Consider the following 20,312-nt stretch of genomic DNA (forward strand, 5'->3'; position numbering starts at 1 on the left):
GGAATATCGCAAAGCAAGTAACTTTGTGTTTCGTCTGTTTTTTTTTGCAATAATGGGATGGAGGGGTAATGGGAAAATAAATTATTTAGCCAGCCATCGCTTACTTGAAGTAGGTTATTACAATTTCACTACTTATTAATATATGAACCATTATACAAAATTGAGTTTATTAGTTTTATGATAGAAATACAGTAATATACACATTGAATTCCCAATCAATATAATTAAAAATTTAATAACATAATTCATTATGACGTTTAAAAGACAACAAGTAATTCATCTACACAGTAACAGACTCTACCATAGTTTTCTTAATTAGTTCCCCGAAGTTTTCCGTGGGTTCGGAGGCGTTGGTTTCGGGCGGCGGGTCCGCCGGCGGGGCGTGCAGGTCGGCGGCGTCCTGGGTGGCGTGGTCGGCGTTGTCCAGGCCCAGCAGCGTGCTATGGCTGAACCAGTTCTCGTCATTCTCGACGGTTTGCAACTTATTGCTATTTTGATATGGCATCGTCATCAGAGTTGTGTATTGCGTGTCATTCTTGCTCTCAGAGTTGACACACTCCGGTGTATTTTTATACGCCTCGTACTGGTTCTGCGGAATATTGTGATTGTGATACTGTAGTGAATTGTGCTCATTCATATTATTAGACTTGTGCATGTATGCATCTTGAACGTACATGTGGCCGTAGTGACTGAACATATTGATTTGTGAATTATGGGCGAATTCCTCGAAGCTTGTTGCCGAGTAACTTTGAAGGCCTTTGAAATGGTGATTGTCAGCGTGCGCTTCATATGTGTAGTTGAGATCACATGGAAATCTTTGAATATTATTGGCCATGGAATCGTACCCCATTGTATTAGCTACAGAATAAGGTGGGCCTTTTCCTTGAAGAATATTAGAAGGATATGGAGGCGCTTGATTATGATGGTTATTGGCATTTTCAAAATGCATGTTAGTTCCGTTGATACTCCTCGGGTTTGTTGTATCATTTCGGTATCCATAAGCCAAATCTTTTTGCATACCAGTATGGCCACTTGCATTATTCATATCACAATGAATATTATTAAAATTTCCAGCATTCACACAAGACTCAACTTCGACTCTTGGACTTAGGCTTACATCACGCAGTAAACCATCTTCATGACTCTGGTTACGATTTCTTTCATATGATGTGTTTCCTATGCACATCGAAGTAGAAGCTCCATGTGCTTCGGCCCATTGTCTTTTTGCTGCTTCCTGGTTTTCCTCGTTTTTCTTTTCGAGACCTATTCTCATAAGCGTATGTATAAAGTGCGTCCGGACTCGTACGGGGTTGAATTCTATTCTTCCAGTTGTGTTGCCACACCCATCACGAGTACACCCGCACGGGAAGTTGAGCCTATCAACTTGACATTTGATGCCGGCTATACTACATGAGCAACTTTCTGGATTACAAGCTCCTTTACAGGAACACCCACAAAATTCGCGAGAGGTCCTTATATCTCTACATTCATCTTTTTCATAACCTTCAATTTTTCTGACTCCAGCAGCCCTCAATAGCGCTCGTCTTTGTCGTGTTGGAATAGGTTGAAGGAAGTAGTAACTGTCTAAATCTAATTCCGATTCTGATATATCGCTTGCTTCTTCTTCTGTGTCACTATCTTCACTGGACGACAGCGATGCTCCCTGTATAGAGTGCCGCTCGCTTTTTAACTGTTGTAGGATTTGTCTATGCAATCTTCTTTGCTCTAGCGCATGTTCCGCCAAAGTGAAATGTTGAGTATGTGTATGTTCCCATTCCATTCCTAAAGTCGAGCCGCCCTGTGACGGTACACATGTAAAACCTTGGGCCCTTGGAAAGTAATAAACTGTGACATTGTCGAATTTAATATTTTCTTTTCTTTTTTTAGGCTTAGGTTCAACAATATCACCATCACCCTCGTGTTTCCTTTTAAGGCTACTTTTTAGGGGTTTCGTTAGTTGCTCTACAGTTAAGTTATGGCCGTTTTGATTTAAATTATTTTCATTGTTTGCTACTATTGGTAATTCAGGCGGATTTGTGCTGTTTGAGTTTGAAACGTTGATACCACTGGTGCATGGCAAGGAAAGGTTGAAAGAGGGCAACTTAGCATCTTCGTTTGTTTCTGATCCTATGCCCGAGTCGCTGCCATCGGAGCGGTCTTGAACTTCTTCCTCGCGGTCGTTCAACACGTTGTCCGGCGGCAAGCTACCGAGTGCTGAATCTTCACTGTCAGCTGAGGCAGTGTCCGTTTTAATATCTTCTATATCACTTAACGTATCACTGTCATCTATTTTTACAGCAAAATCTATTTTACTATCACTGCTCTCATAAAACTGAGAGTTGCTATTGCTATTTACATTACTTTGTTCTTCATTGGAGCTTAAATCTTCACTGTTAGCGTCACTTTCACTGCTTTTTTCATCTTTAGTCACAGAAAATGCTTCTACTTCTCCATTATCTTCTGGTTTTGTGACGGTCTCATTATTGCTATTTGATTCTTCATTATCTGGTTGAAAACTCTGCTCCAGTGTTGAGTTCTCCATCTTATCTGTAATATAGAATTAAAAAATAAGTCCATAATTCATTTGAAAAATAACGGAACAATACGTTACAGAAAAAGTTAGTAAATTCTTAAGTTTTTCTCCAATACATTATTCATATCAATAGTGAAACTTATAAAGAAAGTCGAGTTCAAATATAAAATACATTCCCGCGTTAGACTAACGTTACAGTGTAGAGTGCAAGCCACCTGCACCCGCTCAAACACAGCAGAATGTAATATAAATCAAACAAAATGATAGTCCAAAACCGGTACCTACCTATTTCAAAAGGCTGTGGCCTCGCTGATCTTCACCGGTATTTGTGCACTCGCCTTTGTGTTCTCCAATCCATGGTGATCAGAGAAATTCTTTTGGACGAACAGAGTTTTATCATCATCGCTTGTAATCGAAAAATGTAATCATCATTTCTTTCAACGAATCAGCCATCAACTATTTACGTTATTCAATTATAACACTAATAACACTTTCAATAAGGTCCTTTTTCTACAGTCACGTGCAGCGGCCGTTGGTTTAGCCCTATTTATTTATTTTCCGCCTTATTTTGACAGCGACGTTCTTGATGTTTTCTGATTTCATTAAATTATTTTCGACCAGCACGAATAGTTTTTATCACTGCGTATAGGTAAACGACCTTCACACGAAAACAGTTTGGAATATACAGCGTAAAAATACACTCGCACACGAACCACTTTTACTACAGCGAACTCACAGTTCCCACCTCGGGTAATCGCGTTGGACGACTCGAGCGACGCAGGCAAGTTTATACCCGGCAAAGTGCGCTGCGGGTCGAGGTTGGCTTTGCGGCGTAGCCGAGGGGCCTCTCGGATTCCGGCGGGTTGGATCTGCGTTGTTCGACGTGACGTCGCCGCCCCCCGCGCCGCGCCCCGGCCTTGCGACCCTCCGCACCGCGTCCACCCGCGGACTCGCGCAAGCGCGTTCCGTTTCTTGCGAATACAGTAATACCATATTTAGTCCACAAAATCCCCTTTAATATTATTATTTACAGGGGTTTATCAAAAACAACAAGTAGAGTACATAATTATGTAAATTACGATCGAGAGTTTGTTAACGAGTGTAGATAAGAAAAAGTTGCACTAGTAATAAGAGGTTACCTCTGGACTTCGTCTGGGCTATGCCTACTTTTTAGTATCATTCTGTTCTGTCCAAGTCGTGAATCAATAAAGATAAGTATTTTTTTCTCCTATAGATATTGCTTATCACAATGTTACTCGTTAATAACAATATGTTACTGCTTAACATAAGAGCTTACCAGCTGCTCGTATTCATACCTTTAGTAACATTCTTAGATATTTAACAATAACATTAACGTAACACTTTCTGGTTTCATTATTTACAATAGGTGTTACAAGGACACCAGAAATCGGTAGTTCTGTACCTCGTAGTTACGTACATAAGAGTTCAACGAAATACCGAATTGGTAGAGTTCTAGAAGGCAACGTAAAATGTAAATAAAAAGTAAAAAGTAAAAAGTTTTTACATAAAATTTTACTTCATCTGGATATTTTCCATATAACTTACTAGATATAGAGGAAAAATTCCTGGTTCGTGGGGTGAATTCGTGATAGCAACACAGGTTCACAACCTTTTGCTCTTGGGCCAACTCGACAGGTCTCGACCGACATAAACTGTACGTCTACGTCATGGCATGACGGTTTTATACATAGGTATGCAGCTCGCAGCATTATATCTTTCCCCGGGGTCTCTAATATGTACATATCTGCATTGTAGGACCAACTCTTGTACTTGTTTGTTCATTTACTCACTGAGGTCAACGATCTGACTTTTTCTTTATAACAGATAATATAGGCTATGACTACGAAAGCTCTTAAAGATAAAACTGGATGTAACAATGTATCGTTCCAGATACGCAAGGTAATGGCCGCGGAGCGCTATTTTTAAAATGCGTCAACTTTACGCTACGTAAATGTAGGGATTGGCATTATTTTCGAGTATGCGATCACTGTAGGCGTAACGTCCGCCGACGTCACTACCGTAGTTCAGCTAGTGCACGAGAGTTCTTCAAATAAATTGGCACTCGACAGCAGTCGACATAATACAGGCGAGGTAGCGTGCTATACGTACAAACCGACGTGTATACGATAATCAATAGATATTTTCAGGAGGCTTTCGTGGAGGGCGAAAGCGACGCTAGCAGCTCGCATAGCGCCCTCTCGCTCAGTCCTGTAATTTACGTAGACCACCCGCAGAATCCCGATCAAACGACATACTTAGTAATTTTATATAAACTTTCCATTATCAAGATGTATGTTTTAAACTTCTTCTAGAGGCTGACTTTTCGCCGCAGTTTGATTGCAGACATAATAATTACAATCGACGTAACGACAAATGAGTCCATACCTACTTTTTACATAATTGTAAACAAGTATCATAATATACTTATCTAGACATAATAATGTTGAATGTAAACAATTACGTTGAAAACACCGAAAACTTATTTCTGTTACATATTATTGACATTTTAAAATGAATACGATTGAAAAATCTCGTATTAAAAATCTCAAACGCAAAGAGGCATGCACAAAATTCATGTATAAATCAAACAATAAAATAGATAGGTAATCATTAATCAACCAACTATTAAATCAGTAAAAGATATATAAATTCGTATCCTAACATGGTACAAAGTAAATTGATGGAAATAGTGCTGATTCGGTTTATAAAACATGTTGTAGAGTTGTGAATTTTATTACTAATTTTTCTCAGTTCTAGAAACGTGAAAAATTCGCTAGTCTTGTTATATCTTTACAAGTAAAGGAGTGATGATAAATATACACAATACTCCTTTCTGTATATGCCACATAAAACAGCGTTCTTCTTAAAATAGTGTATTCAAGACAGCTTAAAAAAGTCGAGGAGAACAAAAGCTTTACTTTTTGTAAGACTTTTTGCCGTGCCCCGTTCAACTCCTGGTTGTTTTGTAACCAGTTTTTATCTCATTTCTAACGGTAGTCTGCGCGTCGCCGGTCCCTGTGTAGGGTAGGACATACCTACGTACTATGTAGCTGCCCAGCGACGTCGCTCCGCACCTAGGTACTAGCACGGTGCGTCTAACACTGGATGTACTAATCGTTCTCATGGTAACGTCCATGAAAAACAAACTTCCTGGGCATTATTACAGACATACGGCGGTCTACTTATCATAGGCGCGTGCTAACATGAATAAATTATTCGTCGGAGTGTAGCTCTGTACGTAGTACGTATACATGGGTATCGCAGCCCACAGGGTGGCTATGGAGGGGGTGGTAGACGGGGGCAGATTAAATTTCGTACCACACCGCTGGCTGCCTCAAGCTCGCTTGTATTCATCACCCTTAGGGCTGCAATTGCTTCCTAGCGTAGAGTAAGCTTACAATACATTTTACCCAGCATGTCAAGCCTAGCTGCAGTATTACGGTATTACGCATATTTTTTACAATCAAGCCTCAAAAATCCCAGACCTTCATTAAGGCTATAGAGACGATTATTGTAGCTAAGTATTTTCCTCTTCGTTGCTACGCAAGTTTGTAACAATGAACGCTTTTCGTATTCGTGTTGTATTTCCTAACATAGTAGTTACATTATATCTGTTAGGTAATATTTGAGATAGTCATTCGCTTATGTATTTGAGTAAGTATATAACGTGCCGCTACGTCGTTATATAACGGTATCGTATCGTAGCACGGGTTTCAATGTTCGTTAGCAAATTGCTAACAATTTTGAACTTTAGCTGTATTGGAATAAGCCATGGTTTGTTGTTACAATGATTGATCTGTCTGTCGTTGTATGGGTGTACCCGGCGTACACCACGACACATAAGTAATTACTAAGGTTCTGAAGTGAAATGGCAAAAGGCGAACTTTTCTGCTCGTCATTTAGTCTGCTCGCTTAGACAGCCACACCCTTCGAGTTTCAATCCATGAAATAAGATGACAAGATGTAAACCAGATTAAGATTTCATTACCAAGTAACGTAACCATACTTAGATCCATGGTAAAAAAATATATTTGCATATCTAAGCACTATTTCGTATTTTTTATTATTATTACAAGCTTTATATTGACTTCACATGTTAGTGTTTGTGGGACAAATCTTGCAACTGAATTTAAGACCAGTTCTCCTCAACCGATTGAGCTGAAATTTGGTATACTTATGTAAGTACGATGACAATGCAATATTATAGTACCATTGAGCTGGTCTGATGATGGAGTCGGGAGGTGGCCATAGGAACTCCTAAACAAAACGGCGGAAACTCATCGAGTTTGGGTTCGTTGGATTTGTCTTTTCGATCACTTTAGTGTTAGATAATGTCCAGGGTCCTGAGATTAAGATATAACTAAAAAGTGTAAAATAAAATTATAATAAAAATAAACTTTTTTAAAAACAAGTTTTTATTCTGAATATCGAAAGCTTGTAGCGCAAACAGAGAAAAAGAGGAATAAATTCCATGCGCGATACAAACTTTCGAAATTCAGAATAAAAGCTTGTTTTAAAAAAGTTTATTTTGATTATAATTTTTATATAACTTACTTAGTAAGTACCTATAATCTAGATTTCAAATAAAAGCGTTTTTAGCAGCGAGTTCTTACAAAATACCAAGCCGGAAGTTAACTCGGATTTTATATAAGGTAGGTTACGAAGGCATAATGGCAAGTTAGTCTCTCACTTGACATAGTGGTTCGGGGTTCGGTGCTCAAGTGGGGTTCACAAATATGTATACAACAGATTTCTCTCGTAGTGTTCGGTTTTTGTCATAGCTTCGGGTTCCCTTAGGTTTGAGTTTGGAGACTACAATCTGAAATCGGATTCTCTATAAAGGTTCTCTATAGTCTATACTATAGGATAAAGATCCCTCTGTTTAGCTCCAGGATTGTTACCACAGCTCATTCATAAATTAAAATTAACAGAATTATGTGTTGTTAAGAGCAAATATCTTGAACAGCTGGTCCAATTCTGCCATTTTTGTCCAAATATACCTACGTTAAAATCCGAGGAAGGTTCTTATGAAGAAAATAATTGGAAAAGTTTCCCGGAAACATTTAAAATACGACAAAAATTGAATACGTCCTTTTTCTAATGAATATGAATGTCTATGGACATGTTTTAATGACAGAGAGCAATAAGTAGCTTCTGTTGGGTAAATACATTGAAGTAATATTACTGGTAAATATTAACAAAGCGAATACCTACCTAATACCTATCCTCAATAACTTTTATGAAAAATCTACGAATATTTTTTTGCGGCTGCTGGAAAAATAGGTATCTACTATACTTACCTAGTCAAAATAAAAAACATTACGAAATTAATTATTACATACTCGTAGATAGACGGTCTGTGTTCTGCAATGATGTTCAAAACTGGATTCAAACTCTAGCATACATTATGATGTCCTGTAATAGGCTAGTTGCCTAAAAAAATTTTTTTAGTCCGTAATGTTTAATATCAAAAAATATTGGACACATATATTTTTATTTGTCAATCTAACAAATAATTACATAGTNTGTCCTGTAATTGGTTTGAAATCAAGGACTTGCAGTTTTGTAACAGGACCTAAATAGTTTTATCTCGCTTTTCATAACACCAGCCAGTGAAATCTTATGGGCTCATAACTAATCGACACATAAACCCACAGAAAGGAGCCAGTAAAAACTTGAATAAAAAGGTTTCAAGAGTAAAAAATCCTTCTGCAATCGAATAATGATCTCGGAGTTATATATCACTAACATTACAAATGAAATGGGAAATCTAAAACTATAACTTCCCCTTTCCACAAGTGTCGTCATCTTACAATGTCGCTAATAAATGTCTGAAAGTTTTGCTTACGTTCCACGTGAGCGCGCTCATGTCGATTTGGAATGCGGTATAATTGCATGGGTATGCGTTTTTCTAAGCTAGACATTTTTTCTGAATAGGTATCGCTGCAGCGAGGGAGGTAGGGGGAGTGACGGTAGCGAAAACAAAGTGTAGGCAGTGGGGTAAGCTCCTCGCATGACGCCCGGACCCACAGAGCTATGTATGTCTGTGTATAGAGCAGCGTTGACGATTTCCATCGTAGATGTCTATCTACCATAGTACCTATCCTATATTCAATGCTGAAGTAGGTTTCTGTATCGTGCCGATGAATATCATTACCCTCGTTCTCTTTTGAAAAGCCTGCTAGTATTTTTGCGGCTTTCTAATTTAGGTTATGGGTATAGTTAAAGGTAGCAAGGGTTGTGCTGAATTGCATAGCACTTGCATACATAAAATTACGTTAATATTATGATTTAATATATTAAATATGATGTTACGACGCAGCGCATCTCCCGTATAGTCACACCGTGAGTAACTAAGTTAAACAATAAGTAATACAGAAGTACTAAATTCTGATGACTATCCTTATGGAAATGTTTTCCAATTGAAAAATAGACGTTCAGTCTTTCCCCAATTGATAAAAACTTCCATTTTTGTTCGTTTAAGAACCTTCCAAGGACTTCAACGAGTAACGGTATTATAAAAAATAATAACTTATTATCAATGCTGTTTTCAAACGTAATTTAAAGAATTTTTTATTAAACGAACGATGTCCGTTGCCTGAGTAGTTGTAGTTCTGTATCTCTTTCCTCTATTGCATAAATATAACTTTCTGATCACACATATACAAACCGCATACACCTAGCACACACACTAAAAATTATATGTACCTAATTGTTTAAGTTTTGTGAATTGTTAAGTTTATATTACCTATTTATTATTTAAAATAAAAATGCCAGTGTTTATGGCGTCCAATGTGACGCTCTTTTAAAAATGGCCTCCGCAGAATAACAGCGTCCTGTTCTGGGGTCTACCTCAGTCTGAGGTCCTCAGAGCAGGACACAATGCTGAGCGGATGCCATTTTGGTTCAAACATGTACAAATACTTTGAACTGTAAAATTGTAATAATTGTTTTGGACCAAATAAAAATTTTTCTTTCTTTCTTTCTTTCTTTCTTTATTATTAGTCCTGTTGTTCTCGTGTTGTGCGCTTAACAACACAACACCGATATATTTTTGTTACACAGATATTGTTGGATATTTCATTTTATCCTTTTACCGTTGGGTAGAACCCTGGATAACGTTCAAAGGCGTGGCAACTGGGTTCGACATAATGAGTTGTATAATAAAAAAAATCGATAAGAACTTTACGTAAACTTTTGTGCAATTGTTTTATGAAAAGAAATGTCTCGGTTTTTCTGATTAAATCGAAAGTCAATTTCTCATTCCTCTTTTACACCTTTAATAATAAAAGCTCAAAGTTTGTTTGGTTGAACGCGCTAATCTCAGGGTCTTCTGGTCCGATTTGGAAATATTTTTGTGTGTTGGATAACCCATTTGTCCAGGAAGGCTACATCATCACGCTACGATAAAGAAAAATGTTGCGAAAACGGGAAAAAATATTCAAGCGGTTTTCACGCGGAGTCGTAGGCACAGCTAGTATAAGATGAAATTGACATCAGATATCAATATAGGTAAAACGATGTAGGTCATAAGGGTAGAACAGACATATTATGACATCGGAGAATAATGCCACGTTCATTACTGACATGGTGCGTCTACCGGAGCCTCCTCTGCGATGGCACGGTTTAATTAGATCGGTCCGCCGATCGGTCGATCCGCCAGTCGAGTCGAGTCTACCCTCAATTTATAAAGCCCAATCTAACTACATTGTTGTATGGTGTTAATAATTTTTTTTTATCAGCCACTTCACATGTTTATTACAGCGCTTATACAAAATGGTGTAAGTCTGTTTCATAATATGGCTATACCTATAGGTAATTAGTAAGTACCTAAGCACTTGTCTTTACACGAATAATAAAAAAGTAAAGTCGTTTGTGTGGTGGTAAAGTGTAGGTAAAGGATCAGAATGGAAACGATATAGGTACTACTTAAGGTAGAGATATTAATAAGTAAAGCTTAGTTAGCAGGATCTATGTATAATCGCAAAAACATAAGTATGTACATTGCTTTACATCTACTTACAACATAGTATAATGATGATATACACTTTACGTATGCACTTTACCTAATAGAACCACCCTTTTTTGGAATGAAAACTATAGAGAATTACCGTAGGTAATAGCTACTGCGTATATTATGTAGGTAGCCTAGCTCTTCTACTGTACCTACCTAGCTGAGCTCACAGTAAATAATATGGCGTAATATTGTGGAAGCTTCGATCAATAAATCATTCAATTAATCATGGGCTAGGTACGGGCTTCGCTATATTTAGTCCTGTGAGGTAAGTTAACACGCTTGACTTACAAAACGTATGGTAATACAACTGACCAAGTTTATGGAACTATTCATACCTTATATTTGGTTTTCAACCTAGGATTAGATTCAAAACATATCGCATGTGATTGAAAGACAGGAAAAACATACAAGCCAGCGGTAGTCACTAAAATCGCTTTTATTGCAGTTCAGTAGACTTTACTCAAATTCTATTTAATTAATACCAATCATTTATATAGTGTGTCTGATAAAAAGAACACCTTTAACTATATCTAATGTATTTCAATCAATTTGTATATTTTACATAGCTGTGGAGACTTACAAAATATTGTAAGAGTCACGATCATACAATAAAGTTTCGTGTAAAAGCTCTATCAAAATGATTATTTTGTTTTACGTCTCCAGGTCACAAAATCTGCTTCGAACCTCAATTTTTTTTACTGTGAAATCTACTTTCCTTTAATGGGAAAGCGATATTAAGGGTATAATAATGTTTTTATTTGAGATTTCAATAAAAATCAGGCCAGGTTTTATTATTATCGCTCTACTGAATTACCTACTCCCATCGAATTCTAATATAGAGCCCTCTAGCGAATACTTTGGGGCTTACTAACTCTACTCGATCGGCAATATGTTGACTCTGTGTCCACGATGGAACTAGTTTCGCAGGCGTGAGGTTAGATGGAATTCCTTACCATAAAATGTGTGATTAGGTTTAACTAATCACAAAATAACACAATTTCTTTGCAGTTAGAGCTTTAAAAAGCTCTTTTATTGTCCATTGGTTTACTGCATATTGAGAATAACTTAGTCACATTGACTCTACAATATTAATAACCTCCATATAATATCCATCTATCCATATCCATTATAATTTTATCCGTTATATTGGTAATAAAAACACAGTAGAAAGGAAACACACGTTGTTAGTAATCTAATTATGCTAAAATAACTAACAAATCCTTCTTGCTGCTATTGTTATGATTTAAGTAGTGAAGCCATCTTTTACTGTAGTTTAACTACATATCCTTAAATAATTTGTTCATAGGATTCATACTACACTTTACTTTAGAACATTTTTAATCGAACTTCATTAATTAAAACAAATATTTTACTTCGATACTTTATTTAAGTGTTAAAATAAATTGTAAAATTAATTTATAACTAACAATCACATTTACTTTGGCTTATCTTGTTAAAATCTAATGTTTTACTTACACACTAAAATTGAATGCCGTAATATCTAGTACTTATGTACGTTTTGGAACAGAATAGTTTCTATTCAATCTACTATTTTCAAGAAATTTTTTAGGTATACACAAAATGTTAAATACTAAGCAATTGTTACAATTATTACAGGATATAGTCAATATCTATGAGAATTGTTATAAGATTTAAGTAGGATAAATTATTTTTACTACTATTAGTACTTATTTGTATTTAATACTTATCAAACCCAGGAATACAATAATACTCGTAAATTCATAAATTACAGTACTTATCCAGACTATCTTCATACTTCAGACGAATTTATATGGACGTATAATATTAATCAGATAGAATTAAAACTATTCACACTCACGCTCACACGTTTTCTATCAAAAATCACACATTTCTACACTTTATAGTAAGTTTCTATTATACTTAGGACGCTATCTAATTTTATTTGGCACATGGAATCATCGAACTCTCTACTTTTGTAGAGAGCGTAAACATATTTACAGATACTAAAAACAAAATAAATAAATAAATTGAGCTCGTTATTATCTAACTGTACTCATATTAACCTATTCTAATACGCTGTTATCATCAGTATTAATTGAATAAATAAGAATGAAGATACTTCTTATTGTAGAAATAATACAAATAATTAAAAGAATTATATTAACTCTAAGTAAATGCTGCCCTAAAATTATAGCCATTAATGTTTAATTACATATTATAAAGTTTAACTTACGTAGTTTAATATTTATGTTGAGTTTATGACTTATTTAAAATGCCATTACAGGTGTTTAGATATTTTGAGCTGAAAACTTAACTAGTTTATGTTTAGCTTTAGTAATAAAATTATGGTAAAATAACCATGTTCATCTAACTAATGACTAGGGATGTCCATATTGGATATGGAGTTTACAAAACACACAATTCACGCATATAAAACTCTAAAGAATAGATTATGAATAGAAGATGATTTGATGAAAACTTTAATGAATAATCTTCATGAAAAATTTTACACACATTATTTTCTACACAATCACGACTGACGCCATGGTGACCGAGTAAGATATTGACAAGCAGAGCTTTGCTATTAAGAATGCTCAAAAAGAGTAAAACGTGCGTTCAGCACGATAAATTTAAGCTATACAAACCTATTTTACAGTGAGCAATTTCTAATCACTACGACAGGAGCTAAAATATACTTATCTTAAACGCAATAGGGTTTTTCCGTTGCTTCTTATCCTATTCTACGTTTCTTTTTTTTATCTTCACCTTTTTTGTATTTACAAGAATCTTAAAATTACTGGTTTGTGTTATAAATATGTGTGTTTTTTATCGACCCACAGCTCAGGTTTGTGGTTCGATTTTGATGGGCGGGTCTCAAGACGGCGGTTCGGGTGGGGCGGGCGGGCCTGGCGCGGGCGGCTGGAGAAGCTTGGCGGCTGCAGGGAAGCCGGCCAGATCGAAACCGGGAGGCGGGACTATGCCGGCAGCTGTTGCTGTGCCTTGAAGGTACGCTACGAGTCTGGAATGTACAGTTAGATATTATTTAAAAGAGTTACAGTTTATTATACTTAATACTTACATAATAAACTATTTCTCATCATCATTAGCATTGCGCCTCAGTGATCACGACGTTTGACATGATTGACATGACCCTACTCTACAGTGGTGCTATCCTGGTGAGTGCAAATGCGAAAGTCCTCTTACTGCTTCAGCGCTCACCTTTCTTATCTTACCAGTATTATTTAGTGGTTGGCTTTTAACATTTCTAAGCATTTTGCATTGTATCTGGAATCTGTTATGACGATTTGTAAGAACTATTTATTAGTCTAAACAAATAAAGAAATTTTGACTTTTGACTTTGACTTTGTTCGGTTAAGTACTCAAACGGTAACGTATTATTCGGTTATTTGTAGAAGTAAATCGGTGTTCATTGTTTTAGAGTATTGAGTTTTTTTTAAAGATTATTAGTAATTTGTATTGCACCAATTACTAATAGTCCCGTTACGCGTTAGCCCCTAGTGTTAAGCTAAATAAGCTTGTGTTACGAGTGGGCTCACCACAATAGTCGAGCGGCGGTGGGATTCGAACCCGCGTTCGTCGGATCTCGAGTCGGCCAGTCCGACCACTTCACCGTTGGGCTATCGTGGCTATAAATTTGGTTGACCGACCTTCGCAACTCCTCCAGCGCGCTGGCCTGCATGAGGATGTAGTTCTTGGCTAGAAGCAGCGTGGCGATCTTGGACAGCTTGCGGACTGACGGCGAGTGAGCGTAGGGGATTACGCCGCGGAGCTCGTCAAGGGCGTCGTTCTGGAATACCATTTGAGGTAAATTCAAGTTCATTCTTATTGTACGATCTATAGAATAAGATTGGTCAATGCAGATTTATGAAAAGTATTTTAACCCTTTTCAATCTCATTTAGACGTTTTGCGACGTAGTTTTGCCTATGAGTATTTGCCTCTTATTAGTCATCCTGTGTAGGCCTATATAGATAAATTCTCCTAACCCCATCGCCGTAGGTACTTTTACGACACTTTTTCCAACCTTAATTTTCTAGTGTACCTCCTCGCTACATAGATATTTCGGTGGTAGCATGGAAATAATAAACTTACCAAATCATGCATTCGTCGTCGTTCCCTGGCGTTGATGTTGAGCCGGACGGTTTTACCCTGGCGCATTTTTTGCTTTGATTTGCCATCTCCGATCGGCCTGAAATAATAATAAACATAGGAATTTAAAAAAATATATTATGGAGAAATAATGTGAGTTTTCTTTATAACAATTGTTGTCGTGGAAATAAACTGCTTGTCCTTGACTTGCGGCAAGTTCCGTATTTTTTACACATAATTAAAATTATCAGCTGAAAGAGTAAAATTATGTATTGTCTAGCACTTCTAAAATGTCAACTGGTTGAAATACGACATGTGTGTTCCCATTAAAGTCTCGTATACGGGATCAGGGTGCCATGGACCGCGACAAGTGCGAGCGAACAATGGCGGCCGTCGCTAACGAGCGGAGCGATGGGGTAGCCGCCCCAGGGGATTGTAGAGCTTTGATTTCATTACAGCCCGCCATGGTTTATTGAGATGATACACTATAGAACTTGTTATTGTACTTTTGGTTAGGTTTGGACTGGTTTAGCTTATTTTCAGTAAGTTGGGTTTTATGAGCACTTCTACATATCCCAAAGACTCTCCAAACATATGATTTTAAATAAGTAAAAAAACATCTTGTATGTCTATTGAATCGCGAGTTTTTTAAACATGACTTATAAAAATATAGGTAGTAGGTACATACTTAAAAATGAAGAGGAAATAAAAATAATATACACTTGTGAATCGTGTATTGAAATACTTTCTACGAGTAAGTTTCTACTAAACGATTGATTAAACGTTTACTTGACTGCACCCTACCGGGTCCGTTCGTTCTAAGCTCTACATTCGGAGCAGCAATACAAATCATGGTCAATGCAATGAATGGAACGCAGTTCACTTGCATAAGGGTTCGCCCCTGCACACATGTTCCCAAAGCTCATACTTATTTATTTGCTATTGCGACGACATGTGTGTTTCGCGTTATTTACAAACTTGTTTTATTTATATGATATTAGTAGGTTTCCCATTATCAGGGGATACAAGTATGTCCCTGCGAAATGGAAGTAGATAGTTACGTTAATACCTTTAGATTCACTTTACGTAACAAGAGAAAAAGTTTAAATTTTGAGTACTTAATGGCGACGTAAATTATGTAAACATTTTACGGTGGTAGTAAGTACTACAGCAAATTCAAACACTAAATGATAGTATCATAATTAATTTAAATTTAATTAGAATCATAGTTTGGAGTAGATTATTTACCTGTTTAGTTATCATCAACTTTAAATCTATTGAACATAGAGATTAAATTATGAGTTACTCATGAAATTGTGACCTTACAATCTGTTGAAAACAAAACATTGAAAATAGCTTCTATTTATAATGTTTGTAACTATTTGGCTCGTTTATCAAAGTTACTAAAATAGAGATTTGTTGAAAGGTAAATAGGAAGATACACAACAAAACGTAAGTATTTTTAGATCTAGTTTCCGTAAGCTTCTGTTCATAAATAAAAACTAAATTATTATGTAGTTTCGGATGTGTTTTCTTTCTCAATCTGTATAGTTATGACTTAAGAGCGCATGCGCAGACTCGATTGAAAACATCAACGTCATTAACATTCAATTTATGCAAAAATATGTAAAACGGAACAATGAATATTAGGTGTACGTAAGTTTTGATTTGAAAGAAGTTATGTTTAAAGTAGGTAAATTATGACTAGTTGCTTACCTCTGAGCATAGCTAGTTCCCGGCTCCGGCTGGTTTTCGTCAGTTGGGTAGCAATGCTGTGGCGGGGGCGGAGGCTGGCCGCCCTGCATGTAGAATCCTCCAAGGCCTACAGCCCCTAAAGGAGTTCTTCTGCCGGGCACCGACTGCGGCGGCGAATGCGACTCGCCGAGAGGCATTCCGTCCCATGTCCTGCGGCCTTCCATTTTTGAAAACTTAATACATTAAAAAAACTAAAACATCACTTTCTAAATTGAAATCAAAATAGTTTTTTTAATTCGTCCGCGCGTTAGCGTTTGGCACCGCATTGATAGACAGTGGAGAGTGTAATGGGAAGTAGTCGGTCCACGATCGATCGGAGCACGCAGCTGGGGCGCGCACCCCTCATCTCCATTGTGCGAGATGCGGCCGCCGCTGATACATGGGGCGCACTTAACTGGCGGCCGGCGATGATTGCTTTTCGATCGATCGTTAATTGGGTTGCTGGGATGCTGCCTTTTCATTTTAGGAATGTCATTTCGTTTATGTATTTAGTTTATCATCGTTTGTTAGTTAATGTAACAAAGCGTTCCAATACTATTTTTACTTGGAAGTCAGTTTTTTATGAGATATTGCTGCTCATGAATAATAAAAGGACAGTAATAAAGCTTTCAGACGTTCAGTAGTCTATAAAAACTTTGCCGCTATTATGGAGCACGTGCGGGTTATTGACTCATAAGATGTACCGCCAAAGTATACGGAAAAATGCAGTAACTTTTAAAGCAAATACCTACTTACAATTATATGTTCTAATATTTCAATGATTTTGTAAACAGATACAGTTTAGCAGAAAGGAAATAAGTACGCTTTTATTCAATTAACTTTCTGTTATTGAAATGTCCCTAATTTTTATGAGTTTGTTTTGAATAGGTAAAGCAAATGCTTTACCTATTCAAAACAAACTCGGCGGAAAGAATTAGTACAGATTGAAATCAATCTGTACCAATTCTTTCCGCCTACTTTTATTACTGAAAAGTAAGTCGGTCAATAACCTTCTCTTAGAAATTCAGCTACTGCCTGCCCTATACACTGTGCCGGTACTCAGTTCTATCTGAAAATAATTTATTTGACGGCCCGGCAAGTGGGTTAACTGAATGTTGCATAAACATCAGTGTTCATCATTCGTATCTAGATCGATGGCGATAATTTATTTGTCAGTGGTAATGGAAACGCCGTGTTTATCGTTTAACGAGCGGGGAAAGTTTGGAGAGAAAAATCGGTTCCAACAGGAAAGTAATAAGAAAAATCTTGCGATTATTTTTAAATGTGACGATATGGAGAAGTATTTCATGTGTCTATAAAAAATAATGGCAGGTTAAAACAGTACCTACAAACAAATTGAAATACGTAGGTATACCAAGTATGGTGAGAATGGGCAGGTGTAGGAGATCATTGATTAATTAATTGCTATCTCTGGTGATAATGAGCGAATTATAGCTTGTTGTGACCATTTAAATTATCAAGTTATTTCTCACTATTATATTTTTTTAACACTATTGTTTCTTTGAAATAACGTTTTATAGATTTTTAGACAATTGATTAAATTTTTTCAGAAATTCTTAACTCACTGTTTCGTTGTCATTAACACCTTCAAATTAAGTGATTTAAACGTGTATCAATTCGTTTATTCAAATCAATATCATTGTCTTTAGGGTTCGGGTAGCAGAAAAGAAAATTCAGTTTTATTATATTAAGAAATATTTATTCATATTAAAGCTAATCAATTCAAAATTATTTACAACTTAGATCCAATCAGTTCCGACTTCTTTTTAGTCCGCTTAACAATTTACATCTATTTATCATGTTTACATTTCCACCAACTTTACATTTGCTTTTTGATTTACTTTCAATTATACATTGTTGTTAAGAGTAACATCTAAACTTCAATGTTAGCGAACACTCACAAATTGTTACATTTTCACAATATCAATTTCCATTTTCCAGACAATTCCATAATACCTACAACATTATTTTTCAAATCATTGACATTTACACCAAATTGTCTTTTAAAATTTTAAATTTTCTTTCACACTGTAATTGTCTGAAATATTACCATGTAAGCAGTTTTTCAAGTCTTTACGATACCGGGCTATTACAAACATGAATATTTAAAGTATACTATTATTGGCACCAGTACTTACTCTACAGCTTAGGCTGAGTTGCACCACCTAACTTTGACCGTAACTATAACATTAACCGGTTTTTGTATGGAGTTTGACAGAAATTTGACGTTTGTCAAAGTTAAAATAAGATAGTGCAACCCACCCACCACCACCATTTTGTCAAATGAAAAATGTAGATACAGATTTTGTCCAATACTTGGTAACTGTATTTGTTAACGACCCCTTTTAACGTTCCTTGACAGATTCCCGAAACCTCCTCGTGTCTTTTCACAGCCCTTACCACTATGACTAGAAAACGACTTATTATATTCATGCGAAGTCGACAACACATAGCTATATTGTAGTGAACAGGTTCCTGATTTCTATGTTTCAAATATTTACTGCGGTGAATGTGCTCAACAGTTTTAAAATTGGTATCGTAGACACATTTGCCTCTGTAAATATTACACACACGAAACGAAATTCGTAGAACGTTTTTAACTTTTAACCATGACATTTATAATTTTATACAAACCTACCTAAATATTAAGGTAGGTACTATATTTGACGATAGAAATAGTTGAGGAGAGACTCGAAAACAGTCATAAATTTTTAAAGTTGGCGGATATCACGCTACTATACAATAGTTACAATGGCTTGCACGGTATTAATTACAAAGACTTGCTGAAAACAATTAGTGCCAAGCTTTCATTTACAAAATCATTCTGTCTTTGTCAATTATTTAAAGCAGATAGAATAAATCTGTAGTTATAGACCGTTCACATTAAACTGTTTTGTGTTGCGCGTTCAAAGTTAAATGTACTTTATGTAACACACATTTTGTTATAAAGAATCTTGAGAAATTTTGTGGATACGAAACACAAAATAATTGAATGAGAACTGCAGTTGCAAGCGGGTCTTAGAGATAAATATATTTACTAAATTATTTTTATATGTTGACGGATCCATTCAACTTTGTTTCATAACATAACACTAGGCGGATATCGACAGGACATTTACTGCGATGTATATGTATACAGGCTTGAATTGGCTTTAAATACCTATGTAAGAAGAAGTGAAGACATTACAATTATTTAATATTGGCATTTTCTACATACAATAACATTCTTGGTAAAGCTGTTACTTATTTCAAGTCAAATACTTCACGAATCATATTGGCGAAAGCTCATAATCCATGTGTGAAAACAAATGATAATTTTTATCATTTGCATAACAAACCGGAATTTTCTAGATAAACATTTGGATGTCTTAATAAATATGCAACAACGTTTTCTAATAGAAACAGTCGCAATATTTTACCAGAGCATAATATATGATAGCAATACCTAGCCTACTTGAGACTTAGTTTAATAATACTGTGTAAAAGTAGAAAAGTTGATATTAGAAACAATTAGGCCATACCGAAGGTACTTATCATTCCACTTTCCTTAACAACCTTTCGTTAGCTTATCCTGCTGCCAATATTGGCTCGGCCCAAGAAAGATAGATCAAAGATTTCATTAGACAAGTTTTAGTGTTGATCTAAACTGTAACATTATTAGAACTTTCATCATATAACGACAATATTTGACAACTAAAAGCTATTAAAAAGTGTTTCATCATCTCTTTGTTACACGTATTTGTAGAATATTATAATACAACAAAGTTCTAATAAATGTTCTATTTAGATCTACATAGTTCATCTCTTAAATATTGGCCAAATTCATTAATATTGATATACTCTTATGTATACTGAGTCAACAATAATTACAAGCTTACACATAAAATATTTCATGA

General features: G+C 36.0%; 2 protein-coding genes across 2 annotated transcripts; both read right to left on the reverse strand.

The window, feature by feature from the left end:
- Positions 1–203: 203 nt before the first annotated feature.
- Positions 204–3,329, reverse strand: Axud1 (AXIN1 up-regulated 1). Its single transcript, XM_028299996.1, has 2 exons — positions 2,819–3,329; positions 204–2,547 (listed from the first exon to the last, which is right to left on the reverse strand). The coding sequence occupies exon 2, from the start codon at positions 2,540–2,542 to the stop codon at positions 281–283; it is 2,262 nt and encodes a 753-aa protein (XP_028155797.1). The 5' UTR covers positions 2,543–2,547; positions 2,819–3,329; the 3' UTR covers positions 204–280.
- Positions 3,330–12,217: 8,888 nt separating this feature from the next.
- On the reverse strand, positions 12,218–16,736 carry LOC114349615 (class E basic helix-loop-helix protein 22). The gene is made up of 4 exons (XM_028300059.1): positions 16,378–16,736; positions 14,665–14,761; positions 14,222–14,361; positions 12,218–13,572 (listed from the first exon to the last, which is right to left on the reverse strand). The coding sequence occupies exons 1-4, from the start codon at positions 16,578–16,580 to the stop codon at positions 13,428–13,430; spliced, it is 585 nt and encodes a 194-aa protein (XP_028155860.1). The 5' UTR covers positions 16,581–16,736; the 3' UTR covers positions 12,218–13,427.
- Between the last annotated feature and the right edge of the window lie 3,576 nt (positions 16,737–20,312).

The sequence above is a fragment of the Ostrinia furnacalis genome, unplaced genomic scaffold (genome assembly GCF_004193835.3).
Source record: "Ostrinia furnacalis isolate ACB-3 unplaced genomic scaffold, ASM419383v2 OfSCF0694, whole genome shotgun sequence".
In the NCBI taxonomy this organism is placed as follows: domain Eukaryota; kingdom Metazoa; phylum Arthropoda; class Insecta; order Lepidoptera; family Crambidae; genus Ostrinia; species Ostrinia furnacalis.

Bases quoted from the DNA above. Each gene is read 5' to 3' on its own strand.
- Axud1 (XM_028299996.1), bottom strand. From the start codon at position 2,542: ATGGAGAACTCAACACTGGAGCAGAGTTTTCAACCAGATAATGAAGAA.
- LOC114349615 (XM_028300059.1), bottom strand. From the start codon at position 16,580: ATGGAAGGCCGCAGGACATGGGACGGAATGCCTCTCGGCGAGTCGCAT. The intron at 14,762-16,377 runs GTAAGCAACTAG...TTATTATTTCAG, and splicing joins GGAACTAGCTATGCTCAGAG to GCCGATCGGAGATGGCAAAT. The intron at 13,573-14,221 runs GTCGGTCAACCA...TGTACATTCCAG, and splicing joins GCGCTGGAGGAGTTGCGAAG to ACTCGTAGCGTACCTTCAAG.